This window comes from Parus major, chromosome Z (genome assembly GCF_001522545.3).
Source record: "Parus major isolate Abel chromosome Z, Parus_major1.1, whole genome shotgun sequence".
In the NCBI taxonomy this organism is placed as follows: domain Eukaryota; kingdom Metazoa; phylum Chordata; class Aves; order Passeriformes; family Paridae; genus Parus; species Parus major.
Genome location: NC_031799.1, coordinates 33,220,559 through 33,242,964, shown reverse-complemented (window position 1 = coordinate 33,242,964; position 22,406 = coordinate 33,220,559). Strand labels below are relative to the sequence as shown.

Sequence of the window (22,406 nt, the reverse complement as noted above, 5' to 3'; positions counted from 1 at the left end):
GTTTCATCTTAAGCTAGTTCTCTAGTCAATAAACTACTTCCTTCATTTTTCTCAGTTGTAGCTACACTGGACTACACATTAGCAGTGAAACCAAATGGTATTAAAAATAAATTATATTCATAATCCTTAGTTATAGCAACATTCAAACCCTCTAAAGTCACTCTGCTTAAGCCCAGCCTTCATCAGCTGTGATGGGAAGCTCATTTCAAGTCCTGTGTCTGCATTAATTGTCTTGTTACAAAGTTTATTCTACAGTAAACATATATTAAATCAAAGTTTTACAACGACTTTTACAGTAACATATAGTAAACAGAAACTAAGTTTGATTTACAAAATTCTCAGGAAATGTTTATGCATGTACTACTGTAAAGACAGTTAGAAACTTCTTTAAAAGTGTTATCCTTTATGGATTGTTTGTTTTGAACTGTGTATTTCAATTGTAAGATTAGGAAAGACTCCAAAATGTTCTGGTACAGCAAAGCTGCTCCTCTTTCAGTCTCCCTCATATAATAGATAAACAACACTGGGATTAATTTCAATATTAAATTTATGCTATGTCTTCATCAAGGGTGTAACGGCTCCACAAAGCTGATATGACAATTCAGTAATTCCCAGTAGGCAGGAATCAGCTTCAGAATGGGAGGCCTGCTGCCTATCAACACTGCCTTCTGCATTCCCCATGGTAGCAGACGATGCAGAAGATAGGTCAAGACTGATATTAGGAATCTGAAGAAGGGTTTTGACATCATGTTTTTTGACTTGAAAACTAATTTGCATCACAAAAATGATGCTGAGTTTTTTCAACAATTATCCGTTTTAAAATAAAACTAAATATGTGAGACAAAATTGTACTATTTAATAAATATACCTGAGAAGCATTCTCTACCAATTGGTGGCATGATTTTTTTTTTGGAGCTATGGGACAACTGCTCTTCAAAAGCAGAAGCTAAGAGAGAGAACAGTAGGTTTCATTTCTGGGCTGAATTTTGGCAGATCAACCACCAACCTAGTTGTCCAGCAGCCAAGACAGCAAAATGAGAAGACTTCTGAAAGCGCACAGTACTCTGGCATTTTTTGTCTCTAAGAGCAAGACAAAACTACTGGATAATTCAGATGAAGGCACAAGTTTTTCAGATAAGCGCATAAAAGTAGCTAAGTTTCTCTTTATAAAACTATCAAATAAATTTCTCTCAAGAATCAGAAGCACTTTTTAGAAAACACAACCTAGGTTTTCAGGTTTCATGTATTTTAGCAGGATCCTAATCAGTAAGTTACAACCATGAAGAGTCTGTCCACAAGCTTAAACTATGGCATGATTCCTTGCCTACACGTACTCGCTAAAGTTTACATAACAAATCAAACAAAAAAAGCATCAGGCACCATCTGAACGAGACAAGTTCTGTCCAACATACCCTTGTACATGTTTTCTGCAAGAATAAAAATGAATTTTACATTTTTGGGTATTAATGCACTCCAAAACCCCAAAGAACAGAAGATAATGCATCTTCAGATGAACTTCCCAGAAAGTGTAATTTACCACTAAAATAGTTCATTCCAGCAGCTGAAGGTCCATAAAGAAAGCATATCCTCTATAGACTCATAATCCTCAAATAACAGTAACAGATCTTGTGCTATATCCACCAGTGACCTCAGTCAGATAATTTAATTTCTTCTCCTTGCAGCACAGCAAGGGTTTCATAGCGTGTAATACCAGTTTCTGCACAAGACAATTCATCCAATTAGAAAGACTTTATTAAATCATTCATGTGTCTCTGAAGCCTGTGCAGTGATTTGACTTCAAAAGCCCATGTACTACTCTTCATTCCTTAGCCTTTAGAAAATTCTTCTGGCCTTCCATAGTGAAAGTTCAGAACCACTACTCCAAAATGTTTCAGCTAAAACCAAAGGAAAAAAAAAAACAAAACAAAAAGTATAACCAGAACAATATCTGCAAGATCAATTATGGTGATAATTTTTAAACTTAGTGATGTTTTAAGTGGTCCACCAGTTTAGACAACAGACACCTTGTAAAAACAACATTTAGTATGAAAACTAAATACTAGCTACTGTTAGTGAACTCTGTGAATTTGTAATAAACATGAAAGCAATGTCTCTTTCTGACTCTGTTTTGTTTTGAAACACAATTCTTCAACCAGATTTTGCACAGGAATAACCTGTGGCTTTTCAATTCAATATCCACAGCTACAACCATTGAGTCCCTTTGTGAGCAACAAAGTAATGGAATTTCACAAGCAGCAGAATTCGTGACTGTCTAGATCACTTTAAAAAAGCCAAATAACTAACAACAAAAAACCCCACCACACAATTCTTGTTATGCTATGACCTTCACCATGACATCTCAGCATTTCTATATAATCTGCTGGAGTACAGGTAATTCACAGTGGCTCCAAAGTAGACACTTCTTAATTCTACCCTGTAGATATTTAACTTCTGCAACATTAAGTGCTGAAGTAGTAATTAGTAAACTTCTAGCACAAGTTTACTTTGATTTGGATGTGATTCAAAGATTCAAAGAATTCAGAATACATCTGTTACAAATATCTGGCTTTAAATGGAGTGTTTAAGTGCCACTACATTACACTACCGGGTCAGATTCAAGGCAATATAGATGTAATTGTATAAAAATAAGATTTGGCTTAACAGCCACTTTTTGTTTTCTTCTTTCCATACCTGTCCTCTGACTTCTTTCTTCTTCAGAACAGCTTTCTAACTGTTTCTATGCTGCACACCACTCTCCACTGCAACCTTCAGGAAGTCCCCTAAGGAACTGAAGACTCAAAATGTCTAACAAGTTTGTTGTGATGAGTTTTTCACTTTCTTAAACTTACATTCCAACCATTTATTTCCACCATCTTTTATAAAACACCGTTTATTTCTGTGGAACTGAATAAAGCACTGAACCAAATATAGCAATTCATGAAGTATAACTCTGCCATCAATATGTTAGCGTTAGTTGCCATCATACTGCTGACTGAATTTATTAAAGTAATCAGTTATAGTCTCCATCCAGAAGGCTCAATGCTTTCTCTCGCTGTACTGTTATTGCAAGAGAAAGATGAGACAAGTCTAAGGTAATTTTTCTGCCTTAGAGAGAGCACTGAACCTACAAGACACAATGTGATAATCTTTCAGGCACTGCTATACTGCAATAATCTCTGTGGAACCATTAAGCAGACTCAGAACTAAAATAACTTGTCAGAGACAAGACAGATGCCAGGGGATGCCAAGTTCATCTGACACAGACAGTAAGTTCAAGTTTCAAAGCAGTAAAATCTTTTGGAGTAAAATATGTAATTTAAAATATAGAAATGAATTAAATACTGCTAACTGGAGAATATGGTGTCCTTGGTTGCACTTAACTGAGGACTATGAACAAAAATATCATCCCAGCAAAGAACACTACTTTTCCCATGCCAAATTTTCAAACACTACTCAGCAGAACATCTGCTACATTACCAATTACACTGATTGCTTTATGTGATACTACTAGAGAGGTACCTGATTATACATATGTTGCAGAAAACTATTTTAATGCCCACAGTAATCTTAAAAACTAAAAGCTCTCCATCTACACACCTTATCAGCTGACAAAATGTGAGCCTGCAAGAAAGTATCAACAAATCAGGTTGAGTTCTGCATTTTTACAATGATTTCTAACTCACATGGACTTCTGCTGATTGGTAGGGAAGCAAAAAATATGATCAAGTCTAAATGTCATCTTCTCATTGCCTCTGGACACAAGCCATACTTCCCAGTGCCAGGGAGGACTTTTCATGAGCCTGGAAGGGTTCTTAGGTATTCATTCATACTAAGGTATTCTGACTACTGTTGTTAGCTCAACAAGCTATGTCCGTTAATCTTACTTATTGTATTGGTGAACAAAACTTCTGCTTTAAAGAAAGAATAAACAAAGCAGAAAAACCCACTCACATAATGCTAAACATGATCAGCTTCAGGTTAAATCCCTCTCCATTTATCTGTCTAAAGCTTCTGTAATTCCGCCAACTTGCTCTTTAATTTGTCTCTAAACCTGTACAGTTAAAGCCAGTGGAACCATTTTATATTAATACAATGAAATTCACAGCAGTCACTCCCTACAGTCAGGCTTCAAGGAATTCTGCTCAGGTAACATATTACTTCAGCTGTATTTTTTCAGCAAGTTATTGCTTTTCTTATATGACTGTTAAACTGCCTTTTCAACAACTATAGCAAATAGTTAATAAACAAAGCAGTATTCCTTTCCCTCTCCTGTAATATGCCACTGATAATTCATCCAACTCAAAGACCCAATGCAATAAAACAGGTTAGAGACAGTTCACAAAAACAGAAACCCACTCTCAGTGCACCTGGAGCTATCTTGGTCATTTTTACACAACTAGCTAGGCACAAGGAGAAGGCTGCCTTACTTGCAGCAGACTGGATCACAAGTCCAAGCAAGGTTCCTAGAACAGGGCAGATGTATGTTTTACCTGCCCTTTTCCCAGAGAATTTACAAGGACTGGGACCTGGATCCCTGGTTACAAACTATTAAGTGGACATGTCAAACTACTTATAGATGAGGTGTATAAATCATAATAGTTTTGAAAGCTGACTTACAGAAACATTTTGAAGAAAAAACAAAGTTAAAGAAGAGATATCCAGGTGGTTCTGCATCAGCTCAGCTTTGCTTTTATACAGAAGTGCAATTCATTTTGCTTACTCCTGACCTGTGAATAAGGTGCTTTCAACTTAAGTGAGAAACTGAAGTTTTAATAACTACTTAAAAAAAAAAATGTCAACAAAGCATCTATAAATTACCTTTAGCTTTGTGACTTCCCTCAAAAATCTGTCTCAATTACAGAAGCAAATATATCCAGAAGACTCATTTCTTACTCCTGGCCTAGGATGACATTGCCACAGTCAGATCACAGTCTTCATCACTGCTAAATTTTACATTCTTTCCCTTATCACTGATTAGCTCTGCACCCTTCCTCTCAACAAGAGGTCTAAATGGCTTGTAGCAGGTAAAAAGTGCTATTTTTCAGTAAAATTATTCTACTCCAACCATGTCTGCTTCTTAAAAGGATTTTGTTTTTCCTCATGATAAGATTTCCTGGAGATGATATTTTTATGCAACCAGTTTTCCAACATTTACTTAAATAATTATTTTTTTTAAACTCTTGTGCAAACTTGCAAACATGCTGCAAACTCTTTGAGAAGAAAGCAATTTAAAAAACCCCAAAGAAAATAAAGCCTGTCTTTATGGCATAAACTAAAGCTGAATCAACACTTCTCTCCTGCCTATTTTACAAACTAGTTATGGTTGTTTCTGTTCAATGCATTCTGCATTGCTGTTTCCAGATAACCTCCTTTATCTTTCCACATTACGTAGGTAAGTTTAAGCATCCTGTATAATTCTAGTTTGAATTCAGCACTGAAATATATAAAGACTATGCACATATTTCTAAGAAGCAAGAATGAAGATGTCACAAGGGACTTGGCAGTCTTCCAGTAACCACAAAAGAACATAAAGAATAATTCATAAGGTCACCAGAAGTTAGAAATTATTTGGTAGTCCCTTTTCAGCTTCCTCATGTTGTATTTTCATGCTTCCTGGATAGTATCAACAAATAAACCAGTCTCCTTTCCTAAGTCTAAACAACCACAAAATACTCCAAAACAGAGACATAATACATACTTTTGCTCTAGGTGACACACAAAAGAGAGCACGCTTGGAGCATATGTGGGTGCCTGTCTGAGCAGGATGAGGGGCAGTCTGCATCAGCAACTGCAGTTTCCAGATGTCAACAGCTGGTGAGACTGGGATCCAGAGGGCATGTTTTCAACACACTGACACACTGTTGCTGGAGGGATCCCTACTGCACCTACTGGGAATGCAGCTTTGCCACTTGTCAGAACTAGGATCATGAAGCTGTGGCAGACTTGCCCCTCTCAGGCTGCAAAATCCAACCCAAGCGCTGAAAAAAATCCCAAACCACTAAAAAGAAAACTTTATTTATTTTTAAGTAAATACCTGAGAACAATCAGCCTTGGCTATTTCTGTTGTAGCCTGGAGTACATCACGAAGACTGTCTCCATTTTCTTGGACCAGTAGATAAGCCAACAAAAGAAAAACATGGGCAGGTACTTGAGTGCTAACAGGTAGCAGTGACTTCACTGAACATAACCACTTATTAACTGCAGACTTCTCTTTCATGAGCTCCATGATCTTCCAGGTTGTATATAATGAACTGTAAGAGCTGGTTATGGGGCAAAGGAGTTTGTAGGACACCTGAGAAAAAGTAAAACAAATGTAAATCTCAATCAAACAAGTAAGATACCATGAAAGAACAATCGTAACAAACAAAATATTTTTTATGGTTCCAATGCAATAAATATAAATAATAAGCTGTGATACATTTTTTCAAAATATTTTATATGAATTCTTGCACTACAGATGTTTCAATGGGTTAATAATTCCCTGCTTAGGAGTTCCTATTTTATCTGACATCCATCATTCCTATTCTTGATGGTAACTGCAGTGCTACTTGCCCAGTAAAAAGGACATTGTAATTCTGGAGTATGTTAAAAACTTACATTCCTAACAATGACAAGATAATCCCAGAAATTTAACTATCATCTACACTATTTTTTAAAACTGTCTTAACTCTTAATAGGACTTAATACCACAGTACAAGTTAACCTGACTTTACATATTTTGTTTAAGAAATGCTTTGCTTCTCAGAACAAAATGTTCTACAATAGTGCCACTGTAAACAGGAAAGTAAACTCTATCCAATTTGTTAGGTTAGAAAGCTGACATACTTAAATAGCATTCCTGGATGCATGGGGAATTCTTTGTAACCTAACAGACTGGGTTATATTTCTGAAACTAATATATATTCATCCCATTTTTGAATACATCTATATATATGCTAACTATTTCTGTGGACTTGTTTGGATATGGCTCCGGATCTTCTGATAAATCTTTTCTCTTTGAAAGCACCTCGAGTATGTCATCAAGTCACTATGTATTTCTCTTATCATTCTTTGGTCTGACACACAACCCTTGTTCTCAAAACTGAGATATCAGCTAGGACATATTAATCACTAACACAAATAAATAAGGAAGCACTAGCTGGAACGTGACTTATTAGTCACACTCACAGGGAGGTAAGACAAGGCCACGCTAACCTTTGGCATTTGAACTAAATGCTGTAGGGTACAAAACTAGGCATTAACCAGGAATATAGGGGTCATATACTATTGTGATTAAGTTAAAAAAAATTTCCAACATCTTTTCCCACTCCTCCTTATATGTCTTATATACAGAAATATAACCCTTTCATTAACAGTTGCAGCCATGGAAGATACCATTTAGCAGCATGAAAGTTGTAAAATACAAATGGGGAATTCTTTTAAGTCCGATTTTTATATAAGGGTATATATATTTTAAAGCTCCTGTAAAATAAAGTTCAAAGTTTTTCATTAAAACAGGAAAGTTTAATACAAGATATGACATCTCTTTCCCACTAATTATTTGCTTCCTTAGAAAATACCTTTACACTATCAAGACAGTAGATAGCAGGCACTAATCAGGTGAAGAACATTTATATAAAGTGAAGAAAGTAGTTGAGAAGAGATCTCCAGATGAACATAAAAAGTGGAATTCAGAATCCAAAAGGCTAGGGCTCATTCAGCTTTAAATAACCAGGAGAAAAAAGACACTGAGTGGCAAAAGCTGTTCTAATTAAAACTGCAGAATTTCATTTTAATCACACTGTTTGATTCAATATAAATTTATTTTGGCTAATGGAAGGTAGAATGCCCTTGCATTTTAGATTACTTTTTTAAAAATTACATTAAAATTAGCTGATTTCATTACTTACACATTACAACTACTGTATGTTCAAAATCAGCCATCTAAAGTGCTATCTCCTCTGGCAGGAAAAAATCTCTTCTGAATACAGCTGTGATGCTTCCATTTATTGAAAAAGGTATTTAAACTTAATCCAAGGACATACAGAGGGCTAAGAGCTTCAGGATCCGTAAGATATACTGCTTATTTTTCTGCCTGTAGAAGATAACAGGTCTTGAAATCAAGATCAGACTATATTAAAGGTTTTTTACTGTTTGGAGTTTTCTTTGGGAGGGTGTTGTATTTTGCAGGTTTTTCTGTGTTTGTGGTGGTGGTTGTAATTTGTTTCAGTTTTCAAATTTTTTAAGTGCCTGAGAAAAACTGCTAAAATTGGTAGAGCTTGAAATATTATCTTGATATTTCCCATTCCACATTACATCTCAAAAAGGTTTTGCTACATAGTTGTACTGACTCACTTCTCCCTTTATTGGGAGGCTATGATTACAATTTTATTTTACTGCTGCACTCTGAGTGAGTTAAGTACAAAATTTCAGTCTATCAACAACAAAAATATATATAAAGGGGGGTGTGTGTGTATACATGCACATACACTCACACACATATACATATATAAAATCCCTCAATGGCAAAGTGCATGAGGGTCTAGCCCCATCCTAACTTTTAAAATCATGGCATAGATGGTAGAAGTATTCCCCACTACCATCAATGCAAAAGGAGAGAGAAAAAAAAAAAAAAAAAAGTGCCATTAAAGAACATTTAACTTTTGAGTGCTGTTAAAAACAAAAAAAAAAAGAAATTTGCCCAATGAAAAGGTGGCCAAATACCCACAGGGAAATACAAATTCTTGCTAGGGTTTTCAGGGCTGTACACATGAAGGTCAGGATTCAGCTGAAACAGGAATTGGCCAGAGATACAAAAACAAAGAAATGGTTGATCAGCTACATAAGCAGTTAAGCAGAGGTCCACAGGGAAGGTACAGGCCCACTACTAGACCAGACAGGGAAAAAATTACTGATAATGCTGGCAAGACAGAGGCTCTCAATACCTCAATACTTCCTTTCCTCCTGACCAATGAGGCTGGCAGGCTGTCACAAGCAGGGCCCCCCAGTACTGGGCTCCACACCTCCATGAATGATCAATTTGGCAATGGGACCAAAAACACCCTCACCACGTTTGCTGTGTCACTAAACTGGGTGCTGAGGGGCACACATTGGCAGGGAGAGCCACCTTTCAGAGATATGAGCAGGCTGGAAGACTAGGCCACAGCAGCTGTGTAAAGTCCAGCCAAGAGAAGTGCAGAGTCCTGAACCTGGGAGAGCAGGAAAGACTGAAAGAGCCAAGAAAACAAAACCAAAGAGCCCAGCCAGGCTAGCACTCATGAGCTGTGGAACAGCCTTGCCAAGAGGAGCCCGGGGCTCCCAGCAGACAACACACAGACACCAGGTCAGCAGTGCACTGCTGCAGCCACTGAGACAAAGTGGACCTTCAGCTGCATCCCGGGGGGCACTGTTAACAGAGAGATGTGATCATCCCACTTCACCAGCACTTGTCAGACTGCACATGGCATTGTGTGTCCAGTTCTAGCCCCCACAGTTCCAAAACAGATGTGGACAGACTGAAGAGGGGTCAAAGTAAATGTCTTGAGTTGGGTCTTTTCACCCTGCAGAAGTGAAGGCTCAAGGGGGATGTCATCATTTTCCAGTACTTGAAGGGCAGTTACTAAGAGGACAGAAGCTCTCCCTTCACAAAGAGCCACATGGAGAATAAAAAGGGCAATGGATGTAAGATGCCTGGAAGAAAGTCAGGGATAACATTACAAGACAGACATTTTTGATAGTGAAAAGAATCATCCACTGGAACAAGCTCTCCAGGGACATGGTATAGTTCCCATCACTGGATGTTTTCAACATATGATAGGATAGGATACTAGATAATCTTACCTAGGCTCCCTTTCCTATGAAAGGCTAGACCAGATGATCTTGCAGCCCAGGCTGTTCTATGATTCTATGAAAATATACCATAACTTAACCATGTTTGCTCTTATATACACTTGCCCAAAGCTTCTTCACTGTGGAATTAGTATTTGCTTTCTTTTTACTACCTCTTGTCTATTTCCAATATGAAGGAAGTCTAAGGATAGCTCAATCCAGATCTCATTTTCTTAGCACTGATCTGATTCTACAACACAAATTGACTGTAATCATGAGACCATTAAACAGAGTCTACATTTTTTCATCTTTTAGTTGAGAACCTAAGGTTATCAGCATAATTATTACAAACAATGATCAAGTAAAATGACTGCGAACCCATTTGCACAGAGAACCATGAATTACCAAAGATCTGTCAAGCTACTTGTGATGAACTCTGCAAGGATCAGTGAGACACAAGTGAAGAAACTGTTAGAGAATTCTCAGCAAAGACAACCATTTTCATTTGTAACATGGCTAACAGAAAAAGTTAGACATCAAAAATTATTTGTCCTTAAAACTTTCATATACTTTTCTGAAGCAAAGAGAATACCAGAATTCATACAAACAAGTCCTTTTACAGGAAGCCAATGTAACACAATGCACTGTAATCCTGTTGTACAATAACAGTAATCTTATGACATTAAAACAGCTTCTAAAACACAACAGAAAAAAAACAAAACATGTGGGTGAGTGATACACAGCATAGAGGACTGACATGTTTTGACAATGTTTCACTGAAACAAACCTCTACTGGCATCTGTACAGGTTGGCAGAAAGTCCCATTAGAAGGAAGTGAGCTGTAACCACTGTCACCCCACTATTCTTCAAGAGCAGACTACGAAATGTAAGGTTTTGTGAACTTAAAAAAAGTTATTCTTTATTAGGAGCGCAAATGCGCTTGCCTTTTCAGATTTGGAGAAATAGAAGGTGAAGTAGGTGGGGGATTCCAGGTCAAGGAGATATGGCAGGACTCAGAACTGGCACTGTATTTGGCTCCAACTTGTCATATCACACTCTCTCTACGCAAAACAGTGGTGTAAAACAATAAGGGAGTTTAGCTACTTCAGTGCTAGACACATCTTGATCAAAAATATTTGCTGTCACCTTTTCTTGGTACAGTGGGGATAAATTATTAGATGGCAGAGAAGTAGGACATAAGTAAATAACTAAAACCCAAAACCCCCAATAGAACATGTAAAAAGATTCAGGTTAATGAGCCAAAATTTGCTAACTGACACTCAGGTGCTCCATAACTCTCTTTAGCTAACGCAGAAAGAATGTACATAACAGTCACATATAGCAGTAAGGAAAAAGAGAAGTAGAGAATAAACAAGTTTGAAAGAAACAGAGTAAATATATGTAACCTTGATTTCTGCTAAGTCTTGTTACTGGATTAATAATACAGGTGAATTCTTCAATCTGTACAGTCTCTTAAAAGTAAAAAATCTCATTTGCTAAATAAAACCAATATCCAGCAAACAAACTTTCACTTCACCACTGTCTAGTTTCATGGACTATACATATTTTCAAGCATTCCCATAGAATGTATCACACATAAGAAGTTCACACATGCAGAGTCTTTCCTTGAAGCCTAGACAGGCTTCAAGCAGAAATATTTTTAAATGCCTCCCCTACCTGCCCCCCAAAAAAAGAAATAAACTTTATCACTTTACCGATTCCTGTTTATCATTCACACTTTTTTCTTTTAATAATCCAAATAGATTTACAGCCAGCTGCTGCCTGGTAGTTCCAGAAACATCCCCTGACAGGCAGTCTCCAACTGTTGTAGAAGATAAGATCTGTAGCACAGGCATCACCAAAGTAAGGGCTGTGGTTGAGATGTCCTGGGTTTCTGAACATGAAAGGACCTTGTAGGCTATTTAAGACAAGTTGAGGAAAAACAAAGATCAAGGAGGAAAAAAAAAAGTAATGAACATTGGTACCTTTAGCCATGACAGACATTTCTAGAAAACACTTCAACTGAGCAAAGTAAAGGTCCCCAGATTTACTCTATGTGTATATAACAGGTAGAAGATTTTTTTTGTCATTTTTCATTTAGAGACACACACATTTCTGTTGTTTATAGCAAAGTACCTGATGGCAGCAAAAAATACAAAAATGGAATGTAGCACAGACCTTTGTTTTTACTGGAATAAATTTACTAATCAAAACTGCTAAGTCAAAAGCATGGTTAAGCATTGTCATGATTGTCACACCTGCTCTCAATACCTGTAATAAGAAACCATTCAGGAGGCATGAACATCAGCTAAGAATATCCTGTTGGCTCAAAAATGAAACCGATAAGCTCCAAGACAGCAGGAAGCTTAAAATACAGTAACACCAATGGAAAAAGGCAGTGTAGAAGAAAAATTTATTTTTACTGCTATGGATGCTAACTGTGAAACAGGGAGCAAGGTGCCTGTGGAAATTGCAGGCCACATAACTTTCTCAGTCTTGCCTGAGAAAGTGGCCTGGGAAATTACAGGGAGGAATTAAAACAATCCTCAGAGATAGAGAACAGCCTGGCAGGTGCTGTTTGTCTGTTCCTTGTTTTGTTGAAAGAGAAGGTCGAGGGGTGGTGAACCCCACTGACCAATGATGGTGATGTGTTAGTTTACTAGTTTCTTTTCTGTACTTTTCAAGTATTGGTCTATAAAAAAGATCTGAAGTAATAAACCAAAAGAAATTCTCCTGATGGACTCCCAAGAGAGTCTGTGATGTTCTTCTCACCGTTCCTAATAGAGCAACATCTTACTGCCATTACTTTTAAAATCCACGAAAAATTTCTGCTTATAAAGAAACCTTATTTCACCCCCCAACTGAACTCCATGAGAATGATGTGCTTATTTCATAAATATGAATAAACAAAGACGCAGTTTTAAGAGTGTGGATTCCTCTTTCACAAGAACAGCTTTACCTAGACTCAAGACAGACTTCTGCTGACTTTCTGGAGTTTGCAGCAGTAGAAGTGCTAGCCCAATTACAAACTGGTCCCCTGGAAATACCTATGATGAAAAAAGAAAAAAGTTCCAAGTCTCCTTTGTTTCTCAGCAACATTAAACAGAAAAAATAGGAAACTACCAAAACTTTGCATGAACCATAGTGAGTCCACATGCAGTGACAGAGCAATGAAGAATGAAACTCCGTGGAAATAGTATTTTAACTGAGTAATTAGAACATTTTGTTACTTTGTCCAAACTGTTGTAACTTGCTTTAAATAAATTTCCATACTAAGAGATTAACTGATACATACAGAACCAGTTAAGTTTTTACCTTCTGAAGGTATTCAACCAGAGAAAAAAGTTAGAAACTTTTGACATCAACACTGGTCACCTGCAGGTGAATGGCATGTATAAGTGTGTCTACTGTCTTAAACATGACAATCTTTAAATTTAATAAAATTATTTTACATTTTTACCATATACTCTTACCTCTTTTAAGAGCTCAAAGTTGTCCTCTATTAGGGAGATCAAAGATGAGCATTCTCCTGTTACATTTAAACACACTTCACAGAAGCATAATAGTTGAAGACTAAGCTCGGATAACTGAACTTTCCAAAATGAAGGATAGCGTAGTAGGCTGAGGAACAGCCCTTGCAGGAAAAACAAGGCTTCTGTAACTTGCAGTAAGTCTTTAAGCTGCAGAGAAGTGGTTAAAACAAAAGAAAGTCAAAACACATGAGAATTAAGTTTCCCTTCACTATCTACACAGAACTTATAATTGGTTTTATTAGTTTTGCCATGTTTCTATTGTATATAGTACTAAATCTTTGAAGAAACATCTTTATAAACTAATCCCAGGAATCCCTTATCCAACTTCCCTGAAAAACCTAACTTAAGACTGCTAGCTGATACTTTGAAGTAAAATAAGAAACGTGTGAAAGAATTGAAACATGTTTCCTATTGTTGAGAAAAATCCCTTTTTACTCAAAAGCAACAGCAATTAATTCAGCTCTTGGAGTTCTCATACAAGACAAAAGAGTGGGGGGGGATTTCATCAAGCAGGTAAATATTCTTATAACAGAAATATCTGGCTCTACAATATTTCCTTTGTAACATAATCAAGATTTTAACATTTGTCTCAAAATAGAAAGGCAGTGGCATTACTCAATTCTAGAACACCATGCAATCCAACCACCACATAAACTAAAGGCTGAAGTGTGATATCCAAAAGCAGTATCTCCATATTTGAAAGCCAGCTAAAGAGGTTTCAAGAAGCAGGTTGTCTCCAAGTACCCATGTGTTGGATGACAGTGCTTCTGTTCTTAAAGATTCTACTTCCAGACAAATGCACCATTCCAATCCAAACTCTGGAGCCAGCATAAAGCATAGCATGCTGATTTTTATTCCCTTTTTGTTCTATAAATAATCTGCTCTAATCAGAAATATCACATCACTGAATTGACTGGCAGACAAGTCTATAGGTGAAGAGAGCTGTATTACTGACAGCTTGGTTGACACTGTCAGACAAAATGAAAAGGAAACATTCTAGCATTTATATTACACAGAGGACTAAGTTAAGCTGTGCTAAAATGAAAGGATAAAAACAACCTGAGGTTCAGAGAAAGAAGAGGAAGGAATTGACAGGTTATAAAACAGTCCAGCAAACAGTCTTCTTGAAGGAAGTACCTTCCATTGTGAAAGTTATATCTCAAGCAAGACAAAAATGTATTAATACAAGTTTGAAAATATGCAACTGATTTCTTGTCTAAAAAAAATAAGTGCCAACACATATGAAAGAAAGAAAGGTTCATAACTCATTTTTGAAGTTTTGTTCAATGCCGTTTTTATGGTTAAATGCTATCAAGTCTGAAGCCTGATCATACATTCAAGACACAATGTTATACTGAAGTTTTTTTGGGTAAAATTGAGACAAAAGCAGAAATCTGTGACTAGAAAAGGTCAGCATGTGTCCATCATCATAAAGAACAGACTTGAACCAGGATAAATATGTATAACACAAGCTATGTGTTTTCCAAAAGATTGTGAAAAGTAGCTGTGAGTACAAACAAGACTTTTCTAGTAAAATGCCACAGCAGAAAGATGCTACTAAATATCCTTATAAGAAGCCTACTTAGCTTTACATTATTCATATTAATGAGCCCTCTCTTCATAGCAATAAGACAAAGCACCTTGTGTTTGGCTGAATACATCTGAAGCTGTTGTCCTAATATCAAAAGAAGAAGCAAAAGATAGGTATGAAAAAGCTCAACTGATGTCACATAAATTTCCTCATGATAAAGCATGAGGAAAAGTAGAGCTTTTAAGTTTAACCAGCATCACAGGCCTGTAACAAAGGGGATCATAAGATTAAATCTCTAGCTCCTATCACATATCACTACGCAACTTAAAAAAACCTTCAAAATCTTCAGCATATTCCAGAAGGACTAAATTTTGTGTTGAGATCCGCTAATCACTCTGTTACAAAGAGTGAGAAGGGATCACCTAGAAACACTTAGCTCATGCTTCACACAGAGTTCGTTGAACTTTAATATTATCCATTTTAAGTTAAAACTGTATGGTTTTGACAAACATTTTGCCATTTAACAAAATTTTCTCATGACTGTCTAAGTTTACTGTATGTTTACTGAGGCAACTAGATGGAAATAATTACCGTAAACGTGTTTCAATTTCCATCTTAATAGGTATGAGACTTCAACAAATAAATTTTTATCTTCTAGCAGAAAGAGAAATTTGTTAGATTAATATATTATCAACAAATCAGATCAACACAAAATGGAAAAGAATGCTATATTTGCACACTTGAATGACAATAATAATACTGCTGTTTTGATAATGTCTATTCATAAAATGCAGCATCAAGCAACAACTGTACCTGCAAGCGTGGAATCAAATCACACAGAAGTTGAAGAATCTCACATTCCAGCACAGAGGGTGCTTCTTTGTTCTTTGGGCCATGAGGCTGCAGTAAAATCTTAAGTAAACCCATTCGCAGTTCAGCATATTCCCGTAACTGGGATGGTTCACAATACAGGTATCGTAGAAATGAAGCCATTATGCCAACACATAAACGCTCTGCCCTGCAGTTCAAGAAATAAGTTTGACATGAATCCTTTCTACTGAAAGCATAACAACAACAAAACCCAAGTAATGTGACGTTACCTGCAAAAATTCACAAGACACAATTAATAGAAAGGTGATGAGAAGGACATTACTAAATCTCACAAAAAAAATTGGACTTAACCACAATTAAGTACTGTTATGAGACCCAATGCAATAACCATACTTCGAAGTGTAATTTTTAAAAGACTCGATATGGACCTGCAGGTTATAACACTCCTAATTTTATTCTTTTTTCCCCTCATCAATTCAAGAAGTGACTCTCCTTGCTGAATGTCACAATAGACTAATGTGACATTCTGAAAAAGTATTTGGACAAGACTACTCAGAAATACCTTTTCAAAACACATAAAACATAATTTTAGGAAAAAGGAGCCATCCTTATCAGTTTTTGCAGAATGGTCTTAATACAATTATGTGAAACAGGAACTGTTTTAACCAACACAGCTTCCCAATAAAATATTATCACAGAACAAATCTTTTGACTTGACCATGTTAGGAATACGTGCTGTCCTTGACATATTAGAACAATCAAATAAAGCTGATGGTCAATACAGTACAGATACAGAAACACAGAATTTTTTAGGTTCAAGTCCAATCACCGCTGCCATGCCCACTGCTAAACAATGTTCTCAAGTGCAGCATCAACAGGTCTTTTTTAATACTTCCAGGGATGGTGACTCCACTAGTTCCCTGAGCAGATTTTACAATGTTTGACAAGCCCATGATGAAATTTTTCCTACTAGCCAATCTAAACCTCCCTTCATGCAGCTTAAGCCTATTTACTCTCATCCTGTCATTTGTTACTTGGGAAAACAGGATGACTCCCACCTGGCTACAACTTCCTTTCAGGTAGAGAGTGATAAAATCATCCATCAGTCTCCTTTCCTCTGGGCTAAGTACCACCAACTCCCTCAGCTGTTACTCATCAGACTTGTGCTCCAGACCCTTCACCAGCTCCACTGTCCCACTCTGGACTTACTCTAGCACTTCCATGTCATTCTTGTCATGAGGGGCCCAGAACCAGACAAAGAATTGGAGGTAGAGCCTCGCCAGTACCAAATACATGGGGGCACTGCACCTGTTGGCCTCACAATTTCTGATCCAGGCCAGGGTGTCATTGGTGTTCTTGGCCACATGGGCACATCCTGGCTCATGTTCAGCTGCTGGCACCCTCAGGTCCTTTTCCTTAGTGCAGTTTTCCAGCCACTCTTCCACCAACCTGTAGTGTTCCATGGAATTGTTGTGACCACAGTGCAGGGCCCAGCATTTGGGGTTGAATTTTGTTGAACCTCATACCACAGGTCTCAGCCCATAGATCCAGCCTGTCCAAATCCCCCCGCACAGCCTTGCTATTGTCCAGCACATCAACAGAAAACCAAAACTCAGTTTCAAACAAGAGTCAGTCTTGATGCAAAACTGTAGAAAGAATTCAGTAATAGGTCTAGATCAACATAGCTTGTTTGTATCACACTTAGGGACACTGTTTAGTGGTGGACTTGATAGCATTAGCTTAACAGCTGGCCTCCAGGTTCTGAAGGGCATTTCCAAACCTGAATTATTCTATGATTCCATATTCTTAGTCTAGCACTTTACCCACAGAAACCCTGAACAAAGAGCACCAAGAGGAGCATCACATGTTTTCCTTTTCACTATGAAAAACTCCTATTTTAATTCAAATGAAGCCACCAGCAAAAAATCCACAGCTGACTACCATTTATACACCTGAGGGGACTCTATGTGAGTCCCAGCTTTAGCAGCTGAGTTAAAAAATTAACAAGATTTCAAAAATACTCTGATCAATTTAATTGAGTAAAACATACTTTTGCTTAAAGTCTTACTGTTGATCATGTAGCCTAAGCCCAGCAGAAATTTAAGAGATTAATTAACTTGTTTTTTTACCAAGAGGACAGAACAAAGAAGCTGTACTATTACTCTTATTAGTCTTTCAGAAGACAGGAGAAAAAGTATATTTATATCTGAAAAGCATACATATAGTAAACTCACTGAAAACAGCTCTCTTTGAGAATGTCACAGATTTGTTATCTTATATATATGCTTATATATATATATACTTAAATGTATTATATATATATATATTCAGTACATATATAATATAATGAAGCTTTATTGGACAAATTCCTTAGAGGTAAGCATGAAGAAAACGCTGAGAGTGTTGGCAGTTGGGTATTTGGTCATTTTAATGATGCATTATAGTAAGGCTGTTCCACCGATTTTTTTCTTTTTTAATCAGAAAGCATACACTGTTTTTCAAGACATCATCCTTTCTGTGAGATTTAATCATCTCCACTTTTCCTTCATCATCCCATCATTTTGTACAGATGGTTACAGCTGTATTGTATTCACTTTTTGTGACTAAGCAGTCAAAATTTTGACAAAATAAATAAATAAGCCAAACTGCTTATTTTTTAAATAAATACAAACATGCTATCAATTTTGCACCAGTTATTCTATACCCATACAAAATTTATCTACATAGCTGATAAAAAGCTATTAAATTTCTTTTTGATGGATTATACCAGTATTTAATTAATTAATAATTATTAATTTTATTATTATTTTAAAACATGAAATAGTATAATTAAATCTTTCAAGTAGCTTTTACAAAAGACAGAATTCTTACAGCTTGTTTGCCTTCAAAAAACCAGTTACAGTGATACAATTCAGCTGTCTACATTTGCTAGGCTTTTAAAAATTTTTCATTCATTTACCTCTCTGGACACTGATGGAAAAATACTATTATCTGCTGTAGGAGGACTGGCCAGCAATCAGGTCTGTTTTCTAGGACAGTAATTAATGGATGAGGAGTGCTCCTGAAAGACAAAGAAATCACATTTATATCTGTAACACAGGAAGTATGCAAAACAACTATTTCCAAAAAAAGCGTGGCTGTAGAAATACCCAATTAAACCTTCTCCTTTTACCAACTCCCTTTATCAACTTTGCTAAGACTGCTACACTGTCCAAAGAGGATATTTTCTCAAAATTTCCGCAACAAGATTAAAATTCCCTCCAGGTGGAGGAAAACCTGGGAAGGAGGGAAGCCTGAAGTACATAATTTGTTCTGTCAGAAACAAAACCAAAGTCATTTAACTAGAGTAACTTACTGGATCCCCATCCCTAGAGGTCAAGGACAGGCTGGATGAGTTTTTGAACAACATGGTCTAGTGGAAAGTGTCTCTGTCTGGGGACTGGGGCACTGCAACTGGGTAATCTTTAGAGACTCTTCTAGCTCGTATCATTCTATGCTATAAGTGGAAAGGTGAACAGAGAAAGGCATGAATCTGCTTCAAACCACCACCTTCAGTTTGGTTAACCATCTTTTCCAGCTCACAGGTCCAACAAATCTGTGTCACCAGAGAGACCTTCAGAGAGTTTTACTACACAGCAACAGATGATTTGGGAGCCACCCCTTGAAGTGGTCTATCTCAAGAGACACCGCCTCAGTTTCAGACACTACATGAGTGACAGTCAAATACACCTTTTAGGAAGGATTTACAATGGTATTTCACCTAATATGATTGTTTTAACAACTTCTGAAGAGAAAAAAGTCACAATTTCCAGCAGTCTTTTTATTAGAGAAGACAACATTCACTGAGACACACTCATATCCAACAATACTGCAATACAAGATGGGCTTCATCTTAAGCAGCACCAAACTCAGCTCCAAGTGAAGTGAATGAGATCTGAAAGAACACCATAAAAGAATAAAAATCCAATTTTTCCCATTACATGGCAAATTTGAAATGCTTAATGTGATGGAACATTCAGGCTTCCCTTAGCTAAGCTAAAAAAATTCCTGCTATGATCAGGAATGTTTAGAGTTATTCTATGCCTAGCAAGACACTATGAAAAAACCATCATCTAGCAGACACATCATTAAACTTAGAGGAGTTCCTCATTATGGTTTTTTTACATTCTCAATGTTAACACTTTTTGAGTCCTGGACAACTGACTGGTTGTGAAGATAATCCAAGAATTACATAGCCATCAGCTGAGTGAAAGGCCCACCAAACTATGAAAGCTGGTTGCAGAGTATTCTCATCCCTAATGACTCTTGTTTTCTTTGCTGTGTGGTTACAACACAGCAAAAAATAAAGGGTTTTTCTCTTACACTGGTTCCCCCTTTTTCTCTTACACTCCCTCTGCTCATCATATCATTTTGCTTCTGAAGACGTGTGCTTCTTTTCAGGGAAATAAATAACCCAAAAGTTCTTTCAGAAAGTTGGCTGATGCTATACTTGAAATGTGTTCAGAAAACAGATGCCATCTACTAAAAACACAAGTGATGCATATTACAGGTCTGGCCCTCATCTTTGGGGCTAGAAACCTGTAACTTCTCACATTTATTCCTCAAAAATTTATCAGCTTACATAACTGTTCTTCATATATCCACCTTCCTAGATTTTGTAAATATTTTACTAAAGTTAGTCTTTTACAATCTGCACAAAGCCTAGAAAAGCTAAGGTTATTGCTTGCAGCTTTCAAAAGATGATAGTATGCAAGAGGCAAGAAAGTTGCTGTCTAGCACCTGAATCCAGAAACATCATAGACCAGATTCTTATCAAGCAGTAAGACAGAAATACTGTCCACATGCAATGCCACAACCTTGAAAGTACATAGTGCTTGCAAAGACATATAGGTTTATAGCAACTTCTAATTTCAGTAACTTTGTCACATTTCAAAAATTAACTACCTTTCCTAATCTAGAGAGTATGTCTCCAGTCATCATTTAAATGCTGCAATGACACCAAAGCCAGGGGAACCCTCCCAAAGCCAGCACCTCACACATCAAGTTTCAAATTAAAATGACTTAATATCTAGGAAAAAAAAAAAGCAAACCTCTTATTACAGATCTGTGTTCTGAAACTGGTAAAACTGCACTGAACTGGATGATGAGAGAAGTCAGCTAAGCTCCACAATGAACAGCAATTAATCATGAAACACTCAAGTGCAAACCAAAAATGTTCCACTTGATAATGCTATTAGCAGTAAGAAAAATGAAGTGTGTAGATGCAATCTGCTGTCAAGACCATCTTAAGAACTGCTAGAACAGCACTGTAAAACACACATCTTTAAATGACATTACAGCACCACAACCCTAAATTACTGTTAGTGGGTTCAGGATAAAGCAAAACACATAAGCAATCATAGTGGTTACCCACTTTTAATATGGAAATGTCCAGGCAAACAAAATGAACCTTTGTGAGGGGTAACAATAAAACATATATTATTTTTAACTTTTAGGTCATCTGAACTTTTTTATTACATGTCTGAACAGAAGTGACCTCCAATATGAATTAAAGGACAAATTCAGTGTCAGACGTCTTTTCCTGTATGAGGAAACAATGTCTGCACTCCACATACCTTTCTGTGCATGCAGATGCGACCCTGGTTCTTTCACAAAGCTGATCCTTTCAGGAACAGCACTATACTCCATCAAATATCCATTTTTAAAGCATTTTGCTACCTGCTCTGAATCTTGGAATTCAGAAAAGTAGCAGCTCACTATAACTTTAAAACAGTAAAATCATGCATGATTAATCATTAAAAATATAATAAAATACCAGTTCATTTAAAAAAGGCTAACAGCTTTCAGAAAAAAAATCATATCCAATTTTTTGTACATGTGTATCATAAACCACCTGCATTAAGAATGCTAACAGGAGCCCTTCCTGGGTCAAAGGCCAGAAAAGAAAGCAAGGAAAATAAAAAAATATTCTTTACTTTCCATCAGCAGGCAATGTGTAGCCAGTGTCTGTGCAACAGGGCTTCAGTATGCATAGCAGTTGCTTTGGAAGACAAACACCCTAATAATGAATCCACTCCTAGCTCACACCTCTTAGCTTTTATTCCTGAGCACAGTGTCATGGGTATGAAATAACCCTTCTGTTAGACTGGGTAAGCTATTCTGGCTATATCCCCTCCCGAAGTCTTGACCACCCCTCCCTTACTGGCCTTTTGAGGGATGGTAATGAACTGGAGGGACAGCACTGCTCAGCAGTGGCCAAAACACTGGTGTGTTATCAACACTGTTGTGGCTGCAGATGGCTGCTCTGGAGAAAGCTAACTCTATCCCAGAAGAACACTATATAATAAAATGCACAAGTCTGCAAGACATTAATTTTCTTCCATTTCTTTTCAGGAACTGGTCATGATACTACGTTATCCCAAGAAGCCGTATTATAAAACTAATTATATTGCCCAGAATTAACATTGGCCTAAATCACATTTACTTATTACCCTGTAATACTGGTGACAATAGCAAACCACTTGAGAATGCACTGTTGCCTTTTGATTCTTCATTGATGATTTCCATATGGAATACTTTTGCATAGCTGACAGCATAATATATGAACACTGTAGTGGGAGATTACTGTTGGTGAGCTACTGTATACATTCTTCTATTCCTTACAAAAAATCAAGTTTTAATGGCATTTCATAAAGCACAACTAC

At 36.9% G+C, this 22,406-nt stretch overlaps 1 protein-coding gene across 3 annotated transcripts in view; it reads right to left on the bottom strand.

The window, feature by feature from the left end:
• FOCAD (focadhesin) overlaps positions 1–22,406 on the bottom strand; it is a 92,895-nt gene that overhangs the window by 54,505 nt on the left and 15,984 nt on the right. For all 3 annotated transcript variants that reach the window (XM_015653065.2, XM_033511375.1, XM_033511376.1), the window contains 6 exons: positions 18,662–18,763; positions 15,685–15,889; positions 13,281–13,487; positions 12,767–12,854; positions 11,523–11,725; positions 6,035–6,292 (listed from right to left, as the gene is read on the bottom strand). In XM_015653065.2, the coding sequence (XP_015508551.1) occupies positions 6,035–6,292; positions 11,523–11,725; positions 12,767–12,854; positions 13,281–13,487; positions 15,685–15,889; positions 18,662–18,763 (1,063 nt within the window). The remainder of the gene's footprint in view (positions 1–6,034; positions 6,293–11,522; positions 11,726–12,766; positions 12,855–13,280; positions 13,488–15,684; positions 15,890–18,661; positions 18,764–22,406) is intronic.